The following is a 14,375-nucleotide window of genomic DNA, read 5'->3' on the forward strand; positions in this document are numbered from 1 at the left end:
TTTTACTGCCCAAAAATCATAATTTTCTCCTTCAAATAAAGGTACTTGGACATTGCTATAGGTAGAGCTGATGCTTGTTGAGACATTACTTGAAGAGGCCATTACTTTTCACCTTCAATCTCTTCTTTTCTTAAAGGATCTGAAGCTCTGGTACCACTTTGTTGGTGGTATTCTAGAGGGGATTGGTCTGCTAAGTTATGCAGAAAATAAGAATAGGAGGAATAATAATTTGGGGCTGAATAATGCTTGTTTGGTTCTTTGTTTTTTTTTTGTTTTTTTTTTTTTGCTTACATATCAGATGGTGGAGAACTCTCATTTATAGTGAGTGATAGAGCTCTCTAGAAAGAATTAATTATCTGATACATGAACTTACATTAACCTAGGTACATGCTTCTACAATACTCTAGGTACATTTTTCCAATACAAGCATTTATGGTATTTTTCCAATACAAGCATTTATGATATAACACATTACTCAACAGACATAACTGTTTCTTCAATATAGCACTTCGGCCTCAACCTATCTCCTTCTTCAAGCTCTATATGGAACAACTTCATACTCATCAAATCCATGGCTGCCTTCCTTGGTAATGGCTCCTTTGCACCTAGAAGTTTGTCACGAAAGGAGAACTTCCTGTTCTGTTGTGTCGTTGCACCTATTCCATCAGGAGGTTTAGGCGGTACTTCGTATTGCACCGTTTCTATAGCTGCGTTCCCACTCTCTGTGTCCATCGCTAGGTTTCGAAGGAACTCTTTGCTTTTGGAATCGTAAACCGCACTTTTGGAATCACAAATCGTAAACCAACGGATAGACCATATGGAAGTTATGCATTCAATTTCTTAAAAGTTGTAAAAGTTATACTTTATCAATTATATACTCTTAAAAATTGAAAAGTATACTCGTAAATTGAAAGTATAAATTTCCTACGAGTATAACTTTATAAATTGAAAGTTGCAAAAATTATACTTTCATTTTTGATAATGAAATGGAAGTTATGCATTCAATTTCTTAAAAGTTGCAACTCGTAAATCGCAAATCGTAAACCAACGCACTTTTTTTTTGTTGCAAAAGTTGCAAAAATTAAATATATATATAAATTAATATATTTCATTTTTATGTAAGAACAATAAAAAAGAAAGGGTTAATTATGTTTTTGGTCCCTACAAAATTGCGACCTTGTAAGTTTAGTCCTTACTTAATTTTAATAGCATTTTTAATCCCTACAAAAAATTTCTGCACTCAATATTAGTCCTTACTCAATCCAAATTTGTTTAATTTATGCTTAAACTCTTAAGTTTTTCAACAATTTTTTACAGGCGTGTTAAGAACGTTGTTAAAAGGTTCTCCAAAAAAAATATCGCAAAAATTTGATTTCTACCTCCATATTTTTGTTACTTATATCTTAAACTTTTGTCGTTTTAAAAAATTCATATTTAATTTATTTCATGTCAAAAAATTATAGATTTTAGTAAATGAACCTTTCATAGTGTTCTAAACTTGTATAAAAAGAATCGTTAAAAAATTTAAGAGTTTAAGGATAATTAAACAAAATTTATTTTAGCAGGGACTAAAATTATAAGTAAATTTTTTTTTTGTAGGGATTAAAAATGCTATTAAAATTAAGTAAGGACTAAACTTAAAAGGTCGCAATTTTGTAGGGACCAAAAACATAATTAACCCAAAAAAAACCCTTTATCAAAAAACTAAAAAAAGTAAAAGAAATCCTGACATTTGTCCCAGGCTAAACGTCACGTGGAGTTAAAAGAATGAAAAGAATCAAAAGAGATGAGGAAGTAATGTTACTCCTTCCTTCCTTACTCTAACTAGCTCAGTGACTGAATAAAGCAATGAATGAAAGCAACGCCATAACCAGAATCGGAACTTCACCAATCATTCCTCTTCCAATTTCAACAACACACCCCCCAAATCAAATTCACACCCCACCAAATCAAAAACAAAAACAATGGAACAAAGCAATCAGCACAAGCATTCGTTCACGTCTCAGCAAACTCTGCCGCGAAGGTCAACCTCATCTCGCTCTTCATCTTCTCGATTCTCTTCCTCGTCCTTCCACCGTCGTCTGGAACTCCGTCATCATCGGCTTCATCTGCAACAACTTGCCGAACCAAGCTCTTCTTTTATACGCCAAAATGAGATCAAATTCTTCTTCTTCTTCTACTTTTGATCCTTATACATTCTCTTCTACTCTTAAAGCTTGTGCTTTAACTAAAGATATTCTTACTGGAAAAGCTATACATTCTCATTTTCTTCGTTCGCATTCGAATTCCAATACGGGTCCTAGTAGAATTGTATATAACTCTTTGTTAAATATGTATGCTTCTTGTCAACATGAGTATACACTCAAGGTGTTTGATGTTATGCGTAGGAGAAATGTTGTTGCTTGGAATACTTTGATCTTGTGGTATGTTAAGATGAATCGTTATCCTCAAGCAGTTGAGGCGTTTGCTAGTATGATTAATCAGTCTGTTATGCCGAGTCCGGTTACTTTTGTGAATCTTTTTCCTGCTTTGTCGAAATTGGGTGATTCTAGTATTGTGAAGATGTTTTATGGGTTTATGAGGAAATTTGGTGATGACTATGTTAATGATGTGTTTGTTGTAAGCTCTGCGATACTTATGTTTGCTGATGTTGGTTGTATGGATTATGCGCGGATGGTTTTTGATCGATGTTTGAGTAAAAATACTGAGATTTGGAATACTATGATTGGTGCGTATGTTCAAAATAATTGCCCGGTTGAAGCGATTGATGTGTTTATTCAAGCGTTGGAGTCGGAGGAGGGTGTATGCGATGATGTAACTTTGCTCTCTGTTCTTACTGCTGTTTCACAGGTGCAGCAAATCAAATTGGCTGAGCAGTTTCATACATTTGTTATAAAAAGTTTGCCGGGTTCACTGATTATAATTTTCAATGCTGTAATGGTTATGTACTCAAGGTGTAATCATGTTGATACTTCATTTAAGGTTTTTGATAAGATGTTGGAAAGGGATGCTGTTTCGTGGAATACCATAATATCGGCATTTGTACAGAATGGTTTCGATGGGGAAGCACTTATGCTTGTGTGTGAAATGCAGAAGCAAAAGTTTTTGATTGATTCTGTTACTGCAACTGCCCTTCTTTCTGCAGCTTCTAACCTTAGGAACTTGTATGTTGGAAAGCAAACTCATGCATATCTGATTCGCCGTGGGATACAGTTTGAGGGCATGGAGAGTTATTTGATTGATATGTATGCAAAATCTGGCTCGATTAGGACTGCCGAATTGTTGTTTGAGCAGAAATGCTTGAGTGATAGAGACCAGGCCACGTGGAATGCTATCATTGCTGGTTTTACTCAGAATGGGCTCAATGAGAAAGCTATTCTCCTTCTTAAACAGATGTTGGTGCAAAACGTAATACCAAATGCAGTGACATTGGCATCGATTCTTCCTGCTTGTAGTTCAATGGGAAGCATGGGATTGGCTAGGCAACTTCATGGATTCTCCATTCGTCATTTCTTGGAGAAAAATGTTTATGTGGGAACTTCCTTAACTGACACATATTCCAAATGTGGTGCAATTAGTTACGCTGAAAATGTCTTTGTGAGAACACCTGAGAAGAATTCAGTCACATACACCACAATGATGATGTGCTATGGTCAGCATGGGATGGGTAAGAGAGCTCTTACCTTGTATGATTCTATGCTGAGATCTGGCATTAGGCCAGATGCAGTTACTTTTGTTGCCATCTTGTCTGCGTGTAATTATACTGGATTGGTTGACGAAGGCCTTCAAATATTTGAATCTATGGAGAAAGTACATAAAATCAAGCCCTCAATCGAACATTATTGTTGTGTTGCAGACATGTTAGGGAGGGTTGGGAGGGTGGTTGAAGCCTATGAGTTTGTCAAGGGATTGGGTGAGGATGCTAACACCATGGAAATTTGGGGATCTCTTCTTGGGTCTTGCAGAAATCATGGGCATTTTGAATTAGGAAAAGTTGTTGCCAAAAAATTGCTGAATATGGGAATGGATAAAAGAATGGCAGGATATCATGTTCTGCTCTCAAATATTTATGCAGAGGAAGGAGAGTGGGAAAAAGTTGATAGAGTGAGAAAGCAGATGAAGGAAAAAGGTCTACAGAAGGAAACGGGATGTAGTTGGGTTGAGATTGCTGGGTTTGTAAACTGTTTTGTATCTAGAGATGAGAAGCACCCTCAAAGTAGTGAAATATATTATATGTTGGACATGTTGACTCTAGACATGAAGTATGCGGGGTATAAGCCACGATATAGCTCAAATTTAAATACGATTTTGGATTCGGATGAATGAATTGAATAATTATCACAAGTTATACCAAAGAGATGTGTTGGTTTCTTTGTAGTGGACAGTTGTCACGAAAGTGAGCTAGGTTCATCATTAAGATAGTCACAGGATCTATTATAACTGATAATAGTTTCATGACCTTCATAAATTTATTCTTTGTACACCACAGCAGCTGCTGGTTTGAAACTCTTTCTCAGGCTGTTCATTCATTTGAAACAGTTTGTAATTTGTTAACAAAACAATCAATCCATGTATATTACAATAGTGCAAACCTCTAGTTGGCTATACATAGGTATGATTCTTCAACTCAGCCTTTTCACATCATGTATGGTTTTAATACTAGTACAATATTTGGCTATGGTCTGTTAGTATTAGGCCTCCTATCACTAGGACCTATGTTAGAAAGAAGCGTAGAAATCAAATTAGTGTTGGGGCAGAAGTTATGTAATACTAGTAGGCAGTTTGTTTCATTGTTATTAAATGTGTGCGCGCAATAACTGCTATGTAACTGCTGTACAAAGTTAGAATACTAAATATATGCTGAAAGGTAAAAGGGAGGGGATTCGATTGTTTTTTGTTTGGTTGGTTTGAAGAGAATAGGCTCTCTAATTCCTAGAGGTTGAGTTATTGTAATATAAGTTATATTCATTATATACCATCCCCTACCGTAAATTCTTGATCTATTCAAAGCTAGAAAACCCACCTTTTTGATAAAACTGAAAATAAACAATTAAAAGCAAGTGCTAATCTGTCGGTGTTAAGTCCATTCATCTTTATTTGAAGAGTGCACAAATATAATTGTTTGTAATGATGAATTTTGATAATCTTTATACTGCATGAGTTGGGGCACTGTAATGGACAAAACCCATTGTTGTAAATGGGTGGGTAACTACTATGAATGTTGGTGAGAAGATGAAATGCCAACAAAATGTTGTTAATGAAGAATTCTATGGGGTTACAATATGATATGTATCCTTTGTGATATTTGGGGTTGTGGTGTCACTGGTGTGAGAAGGACAATCAATGGCAAACAGTTGGAAACATCTATCCTGAGGCAAATATATGCTCGTGTGATTATTATTCAGTCTGACCCCTGAGCATTCCTGCGAATATATATAGGTTGTCTCATAGTTTGAACTTTGATATCCTTGTAAGCATTGTAAGATCAGTGGTCATTTGATTTCCAAACTTAAATGTAAATGTAGGCATTTAGGATGAGACATTTTATTTTTTACCAGCAATTGCTATAAGAAATATATGCCTGTCACAGGGGAGACAATTCTTTCTATTTCATGCTTGCCTTTTGCCTAAACTTAGTTGCATGAAGACTGCAGATTATGTTATTCCAGCTTATATACTTCTCTTACAACAACAACAACAACAACCAAGCTTTACCCCACTTAGTGGGGTCGGCTACATGGATCAAATTACACCATAATGTTCTATCATAAACCATATTTCAGTCCAACTCATTATATACTTCTCTTAGAGAGAAAAACAAAAGGATTTGTCCTTTACCAATGTGCACAAAGCATAGCAACAACTGTGATGGGGTGATCTGCCCATTTCAGTTTGGAATGTAACGTATCTCTAAGGCTTTACATCCTTTTTCAGACCAGGTTGAATTTTGTTTTATCAAATTTGTTTTGGTTCCAGGTATTTGATAGCTTGATAGGGGTGCAACAAAGCAGGAGGGGGAATATAGCATTCTTGTTTCCCTCTCACTGGATGCTCAGTGGAAATATGGCATATCTTTAAGAATGAAAAAACTTATAAGTTGTGTTTAACAGGTATTTGATAGCTTGATAGGGGTGCAACAAAGCAGGAGGGGGAATATAGCATTCTTGTTTCCCTCTCACTGGATGCTCAGTGGAAATATGGCATATCTTTAAGAATGAAAAAACTTATAAGTTGTGTTTAACAGTTCTGATTAGTGTATTTTTTTTTGTTAATCCAACTTCTTAGTTCTTCTCTCAGAATTCAGAAGTCTTCTAGGTTCTTTGTCCTTAACCATGCTACATGGTTGTCATGAGATTATGAACTCGTCCATGTTATAGCTTGAGAATGCACGATTTTTTGCATGATGAATGACTTAATTGGGCACTTCTGGATAAACTAAACAGTTTTACATTTAATATTAAGCCTCTCTGCTTTGACATGTATATCTTGTATATGCAGTTAGATGTGTAGATTCCCATGGTCTGACCCAAGACAAACCGAACACTCAATGATGTATAGCAAACCGAACACTCAATGGTGTATGTATAGAACAGGATACCATGTATGCTCATGATAGCAGTTTCTATATGCAGACTTCTCATTCTATGCCAAGCCATTGAAATTTACTTCATTTTAGTCAATGTGTCTCCTTTCACTTACCTAATTTTGTATTATCTCAACGTTCCATGATTGTTTTTATTCTGTTGAAAGATCGTACTTTTGGTGTCTCTATTGCTCAAGAGTTTTACATGACACTGAAATATTTTCGAATAAGTGCATTTGATGCTGCTGTAGATGAGTTTGTGTTACCTGAAGCCATGTAATTTTGATACACATTCAAATAATGTTTATGAATATGAATTTACTAAAGTGAATAGTGTGTTTTAATTTAGATGAAAAAGTGCAAAACGTCAGTTTACTAGAGCATGAACGCCTGCCGACATATCTAGTGTATTAATAATCTTCCGAGGAGCGATAACATACATTTTTTAACGTATCTTTTTTTATAGGTTAAAAATTTACATGGATTTAAACGAAAAAAATTAAAATGATTCATGAATTATTTATTTACCGCTAGATACATTTTTTAACGTATCTTTTTTTATCGGTTAAAAATTTACATGGATTTAAACGAAAAAAATTAAAATGATTCATGATTCATGAATTATTTATTTACATGAACATTCATGAATTATTTATTTACATGACTTTATCGGTTAAAAATTTACATGGATTTAAACGAAAAAAATTAAAATGATTCGTGAATTATTTATTTACATGAACATTCATGAATTATTTATTTACATGACATGAACATATGACATGAACATGAATTATTTATTTACCGCTAGAAGGAGGGGTTGAACCTCCGACCTTGTGGTTAATAGCCACACGCTCTAACCAACTGAGCAATTCCAGCAATTCATGAGGCTAATGTTTTATCTGAAATTTAATTTTGGCGAGACATTAACAACAAAGGTATGAAAGTAAAAGAAAGAAATATAGGTGTGCTTCCACTTATTTATTCCCTTCTACTACATGCTAACTATGCTGAATACAGAAGTGTCGTAGTACTCTAATAATGTGTTTAAGACATCCATCGGTTATCAACACTATCTCAACTATGTTAGGCATGAGGTTAACCAAGTTGCTTATTATTTATCTCATAATCCGGACTATATATGAATTGAAGGGACTCCACCTTATATTTCTGCGGTCTTGAAACCTAATTGGGGTTGGCCTAGCGGTTGGTTTGTGACCTTGGAGTGTGCTCCTCTTAGGATTTTATGTTCGATTCCCCTTGACGTCAATTTCAATGGGCTAAGTCCATATACAAAGGTATGCTCTGGTTTTAAATACAAACCCCGCAAGTGAACTGTCGGATTGGACCCTTCAAATTAGTTGGCTCTTGGACTGAATACCGTGTTTAAAAACAAAAAAAAAAACTACAGTCTTAACTATTGATTTATTGTCAGACCTTCAGTAATTAAATTATCTTTAATGTAAAAAAAAAAAAACAGAGAGAAGCGACATAGTATTCTCTCCAAACATAATTAAAGTATCTACAAAATATAGAATTTGGACATATAAGTGATTCATCAGAAATCTAAAAATGTGATTGTAGCTTTCTTAATGATCAAAACTTATTCATTGAGACATGAAAACATGACCATGTTTGTAGCCCCTAACTATTGTCATCGTTCCTTGTTCATTGTTTGAGGTTTAAATATGAGGTGATCATTCTCTTCCTTAATCATTAATAATCACTATTTTTTTTTAAAGATGAACTAGATATTTGACTCGTGCTCCGCACATGTTTATAGTAAAGGGATTGACATACGAATAATAATACAACCAACATGATAGGAATGAAATTGGTGCGATGCATTTTTTAGTATTAAATAAGTGTACAAAAAAAAGGCAAGAGGATAGAAATGAAATTGGTGCGATGCATTTTTTTAGATGGAATTTGTTAGGTTAAGTTACTGTTAACCTAATACAGCAAATGAGCTGGAAAATATTAGATTAAATTGCTGCAGACCTAACAAAATTAATAAATAAGGATAACCAATATTGACTTGAAGACTTATAATCAATGTAGGATTGATCGATTCATAAAGTAGCGTTTATGATATAAAAAAAAGTCCATTAATCAACCTGTGATCTTCTTCTCCTATAAGACATCATTAGTAGATACAACTTTCATGTTAGAAAGTAGGGTTAATTATGTTTTTAGTCCCTATAAAATAGCGACCTTGTAAGTTTAGTCCCTACTTAATTTTAATAGCATTTTTAGTCCCTATAAAAAAAAATTTACTTATAATTTTAGTCCCTGCTAAAACAAAGTTTGATTAATTATCCTTAAACTCTTAAATTTTTGAACGATTTTTTTGAGACAAGATTAGAACACTATAAAAGGTTCGTTTACTAAAATTTAGAATTTTCTGACATGAAATGAATTAAATATGAATTTTTTAAAACGACAAAAGTTAAAGATAAAAAGTAATAAAATCTGGATGTAGAAATCAAATTTTGCGATAATTTTTTGCGGACGAACTTTTAGTAATGTTCTAAACATGTCTGCAAAAAATTGTTCAAAAATTTAAGAGTTTAAGCATAAATTAAACAAATTTGAATTGAGTAGGGACTAATACTAAGTGCAGAAAAACAAAATTAGGGACTAAAAATGCTATTAAAATTAAGTAGGGACTAAACTTACAAAGTCGCTATTTTATAGGGACTAGAAACATAATTAACCCTAGAAAGTAATGTGGTCGATGTAAGAAAACATCCCAAACTAATTATAACTAGATTAATAATTTCCTTAAAAAAGAACTAGATTAATAATTAGATATTATATATATTATTATTTTTTATTTTTGTAGTGTTTGTTTCAGATTTTTTTTAAAAGAATCTATTTTGTTAAAAAAAAATCATTTTAGCATCAAAATGAAAAATTACTTTTAGTAGTATTTTCAAATTTTTTTTAAAATCAACTCAAGTGCAAGAGATTCAAATTTTAACAATATAATTTTTATGATGCTAGACAAACAAAAATAACTTCAGATTTTCTTTTTTTAAAATCTTTTAATCAAAAATCTATTTTTTGTAATGCAGAAACAAACGCAATCTAAATTCATTAATAAAAAATAGATATGCAGAAACAAGCGCAGAGGTCCCCTTTTCATTTTATTTTTCGATAAAAAAAAAACATATTTCTTTGAAGAAAAACGCAGAAAACATCCGAAGATCAATCTCCGACGGAAGTCGCTTCCGCCGTATCGTGTTCACTACACACAAAGGTATGCCATTGCATTCGATTCATTCATTCATTCCTCAACTAATTAGGAACTCTTTTATTGCATTTTAGGTTCTAAGTGAAATTAACAACACCCATTTCTTAAATTTGTTCAATTCACAAAATTTGAATCAACCTGTAACATAACCACTTTCCTATATGCTATAATCTATTTTCATAAGCTGGTTTGGACGATTTATTGGATTAACAGCTTATATTATAGTACAAATGCATACCATCATAAGCTATTTCTATAGCAAAACATAAAATTAATTTTTTTTTTTTTTTTTTTGTATATCCTATAAGTTGTTTTTGTAAGCTATCTTGGAGAACTTATGAAAATAAGCTGAAAAATGCTTATAAAAAATGTCATAGGCTGTTTTTATAAGCTCTCCCCAACACTCTCATAAAACTTATGCTATTAGATAAGCTCAAATAAGCCAATCCAAACATGCCCTTGGACAACTTATGAAAATAAGCTGAAAAAAAGCCTCTGAAAAATATCATAACTTGTTTTCATAAGTTTTCCCAAACAGTCTAACAAAACTATGTCAGTAGATAAGCTTAACTCCCCTATTATTTGTATAATAATAACAATACTGATCACAATCTCCCATTCTGCAGCACATATGAGCAGTACTCGACAACGAACCCTTGGTGGCGGGGGTCATCATGTATTAGACTATCTGAAGCGCATGCGAGCAGAGAATCATGCTTTCTTTTATGCAGTCCAGAGTGACATTGATAACGCGGGTGGGAATATATTTTGGGCTGATGAGACATGTAGAACGAACTACTCTTATTTTGGGGATACTGTTATATTCAACACAACCTATAAGACTAACCAGTACCGGGTACCATTTGCCTCTTTCACTGGGTTTAATCATCATGGTCAACCTGTTTTATTTGGTTGTGCTTTGATTCTCAATGAATCCGAGTCCTCATATATATGGCTATTCAAAACTTGGCTTCGTGCCGTCTCTGGACGCCCCCCTGTCTCCATTACAACAGACTTGGATCCTGTCATACAAGTTGCTGTTGCCCAAGTTCTTCCTCCAACTCGCCACCGGTTCTGTAAGTGGAGCATATTCAGAGAAAATAGAAGCAAACTGGCTCATTTGTATCAATCAAATCCCACTTTTGAAAATGAATTCAAGAAATGTGTTCATGAGAGTGGGACTATTGATGAGTTTGAGTCTTGTTGGCGCTCACTATTGGAAAGATACTACATCATGGATAATGAATGGCTTCAGTCAATGTACAATGCACGACAGCATTGGGTCCCTGTCTACTTGCGGGGCAGCTTTTTTGGAGAAATACCTTTAAATGATGGAAATGAATGTTTGAACTTTTTCTTTGATGGACATGTGAATGCATCCACCACATTACAGTTGTTGGTTAGACAATATGAGAAGGCTGTATCAACTTGGCATGAAAGAGAACTAAAAGCAGATTTCGAAACTACCAATAGTAACCCAGTTTTAAGAACACCGTCTCCTATGGAAAAGCAAGCTGCAAGTCTTTATACGAGAAAGATGTTTATGAAATTCCAAGAGGAGTTAGTAGGGACTATGGCAAATCCTGCTACGAAAATTGAAGATTCGGGAACTATCACCACTTACCGAGTTGCCAAATTTGGAGAAAACCAAACATCTCATACTGTCGCTTTTAATTCTTCTGAGATGAAAGCTAGTTGCAGTTGCCAGATGTTTGAATACTCAGGAATCGTTTGCAGGCATATATTAGCAGTCTTCAGAGCTAAAAATGTTCTTACACTTCCGCCTCACTATGTGTTGAAACGCTGGACAATGAATGCGAAAACTGGTGCCGTGTTAGATGAACACACATCTGAATTGCCTCACAGTTCACGCGAGTCTGCGACAGTATGTTACAACCATTTGCGTCAAGAAGCAATCAAGTACGTGGAAGAAGGTGCTAAATCAATCCAAACATATCATGTTGCAATGAAAGCTTTGCAAGAAGCTGCTAAGAAGGTTTCTACCCTAAAAAAGCAGAGTATTGGAACAGCAGAGGTACTTACAATAACCAACGGAGGCAGGAGTGAGTTGCTTACAGGAAATGAAGATGTTTCAAGCTATCAATCTGTGGTTAGTTTCTTTGAACTTGTCATCTTTCTATAGATTGTAAAGCATCAGGTGGGATTTCTCACTAGGGAAATCCTATAAGATGATGAATTCTACACCGAGCTGCTTCCAAGGAACTATACTTTTACTGTCTATTATTTTATGTGTTAAAGCAAACGAAAATTAAAATTGTAGAAAAGTAGGGGGAAGGAGAAACTCGCCCCCTTGTACAATTGATAAGCGGGGAACTTGGAAATCATTCATCTTGTTTTCTAGTTAATCATTTTCTGTGTTGCTAAAATCAACAACACTGATATTTGATATTTTTCTTTGAAAAAGGGGAATGCGCATTCTTCCCTTTAAACTTCAAACCTTTTGCAAAGTGGTGCCACTGTCACTGTCACCAACTTTAAACCCATTTCAACAAATCCTCAAACTTTACAGTTTACATAATGTTTCCCTGGACCCTTCAAACTCTAATAGTATCCTTTAACTCATTATCTCAAGTGTGCTTGGCATGCTACCATTTGATTCATCCATCTAATGATATCTTCACCATGTGTTTTTGTTGGAAATCCCGCCTTAATTGCGGTCAGCCCCTAGTCGCCTAAATTGCGACCTTTGGTTAGCCTTAATTGCAGCCTCCAACACCTTCATTGTGTTGGCTTTGAGGGGGTGGATTTAGTCCCACATCGGATAGATAGCACTCTTGAGAAGAGTTTATAAAGAGGAGGCACTCCTCACCTTACAAGCCGGTTTTGTAAGGATGAGTTATGCCCCAAATTTCAACAGTTTTTCATGTCCCCCTATCTCATTCATTGTCTTCTAGGTTTAAATAAGTTGCAATTTGCTCTTCACCTATCAAATTTGAAGCCCTTGGAGTGTGAGCCATGTTAGCTTGGTTAAATAAGTTGCAATTTGCTCTTCACCTATCAAATTTGAAGCCCTTGGAGTGTGAGCCATGTTAGCTTGGTAAACATGTTAGAGAGTCTTTTTCTAATAGTGTCGATAACAGAGAACTTTGTCTCCTTTTGATATTGTTTATTTTGATGATTGGGTTCGTATTTGTTTTCCCTCTATTTTAGGATTTTGTTATTAGATAATTTTAATTGGTGTTTTATCAAATTCATAATGTACTTGTATCACTCTAATGAAAGATCCTTTTGAATTATTTGAAGCCTTTCAAACTTTATGTTTACAAGACCCAACTTGGGAAACTAATTCGAATTCTATGTATTGGCAATGTGAAAGAATACTTTTTTTTTTTTTTGGTATCGTTCAGCTCCTTTAGGACTTCTTATGGCCAATGTTGTTAATGGGCTGTCATGGCATTTTTTGTGCCACAAGCCTCATGCAATTTATTAAGTGCCACCTACTATAGGTCGCAATCACACATTTATATTGAGGAATTTTGGGCATCTGCTACAAACTGCCTTCAGCATCTTATACCATTGTTATTAGCCCAGTTGTCCCTACACATTGTCATCTAGATGACACAACTTAAACCTTATGTTTCAAGGCTGATGCATCTTTTAACTTTGGGGTCACATTGTTCTCACAGTATATTTGATAAATTGCATGTCCAATTCCATTATATAATTAAATACAATATTTTCAAATTATTCAACTAATTGGTATATTGGGTCAACTTTAATGATTAATTGAGAATAATTAAAAGTTGAAGGTGTCTTTTTGCTAAATATACACTGTTTATATTATATGATTTTATTTTATGCGAACAACCCATATTCCATATGTTTTGTTTATTAGAGTGTTACATAATAGACCATTTATCTTCTTTTGATTTTAAGACTACAATGATCTTTTTTCCATCTCCTTTCAATATTGTAAGGAGCTGAAAATGCATTGTCATCCAGTAAATTTGTATTGAGCCTGTAGTCTTGAAGTTAATCAAATTTTGAGATCATTCTTCCGTAGTGCCTGTTGAGGCGCCTGATTTTAATGCCTGTTGAGGCGCCTGACTTTAATGCCACTCATGCAACAGGCAGAGAAGCAAAAGAAAATCCGAGAGTTGACTGCCGAGTTAGAGACCACAAATCAAAGATGTAATGTTTATAGGGCAAACTTGCTGGCGGTGCTAAAGGACATGGAAGAACAGAAGTTAAAGCTATCAGTGAAGGTCCAAAATGCAAGACTTAGTATGAAAGAGTGACTACATCAATTACCGATAGGTTTTAGACTGTCTATCTGTCTAGTTTGATTTATATTAGCTTATTATGTTGATAACCTATGTGATATCTTATGTATATGGTTAGAGATTAAATTTAAACACTGCTTATTATGTATTTGTTGATATGCTATAATCTGACCTAATATTTAAGTTTCACAACAAGTTTTCAATTAAGGACATTGTATTATTGAATTCATAAAAATGTTGACAACCAACGGAAGAGAAAATTAAGGGTCATCCTTATACCTGATTTTTTGATGTA

The 14,375-nt window shown here is 34.3% G+C and overlaps 2 protein-coding genes and 1 non-coding gene across 3 annotated transcripts; 2 read left to right on the forward strand and 1 right to left on the reverse strand.

Moving 5' to 3' along the window:
- The first annotated feature begins 1,822 nt into the window (after nt 1-1,822).
- On the forward strand, nt 1,823-4,971 carry LOC146925545 (Tetratricopeptide repeat (TPR)-like superfamily protein). The gene has a single exon (XM_085710448.1). It carries the CDS (start codon nt 1,849-1,851, stop codon nt 4,324-4,326), a length of 2,478 nt encoding a protein of 825 aa, XP_085566574.1. The 5' UTR covers nt 1,823-1,848; the 3' UTR covers nt 4,327-4,971.
- A 2,414-nt stretch (nt 4,972-7,385) lies between these two features.
- On the reverse strand, nt 7,386-7,459 carry TRNAN-AUU (transfer RNA asparagine (anticodon AUU)). The gene has a single exon. It is a non-coding gene; the product is annotated as a tRNA-Asn (tRNA).
- Nucleotides 7,460-9,711: 2,252 nt separating this feature from the next.
- Nucleotides 9,712-14,375, forward strand: FRS9 (FAR1-related sequence 9). The gene is made up of 3 exons (XM_085710449.1): nt 9,712-9,842; nt 10,463-11,946; nt 13,928-14,375. Exons 2-3 carry the CDS (start codon nt 10,468-10,470, stop codon nt 14,093-14,095), a joined length of 1,647 nt encoding a protein of 548 aa, XP_085566575.1. The 5' UTR covers nt 9,712-9,842; nt 10,463-10,467; the 3' UTR covers nt 14,096-14,375.

The sequence above is a fragment of the Medicago sativa genome, chromosome 5 (genome assembly GCF_051527215.1).
Source record: "Medicago sativa cultivar Bolivia chromosome 5, Bolivia_mono, whole genome shotgun sequence".
NCBI lineage: Eukaryota > Viridiplantae > Streptophyta > Magnoliopsida > Fabales > Fabaceae > Medicago > Medicago sativa.

Excerpts from the sequence above, each read along its gene's own strand:
- FRS9 (XM_085710449.1), top strand. The coding sequence starts at position 10,468 with ATGAGCAGTACTCGACAACGAACCCTTGGTGGCGGGGGTCATCATGTA. Across the intron at positions 11,947-13,927 it reads TTTCAAGCTATCAATCTGTG|GCAGAGAAGCAAAAGAAAAT; the intron begins GTTAGTTTCTTT and ends CTCATGCAACAG.
- LOC146925545 (XM_085710448.1), top strand. The coding sequence starts at position 1,849 with ATGAATGAAAGCAACGCCATAACCAGAATCGGAACTTCACCAATCATT.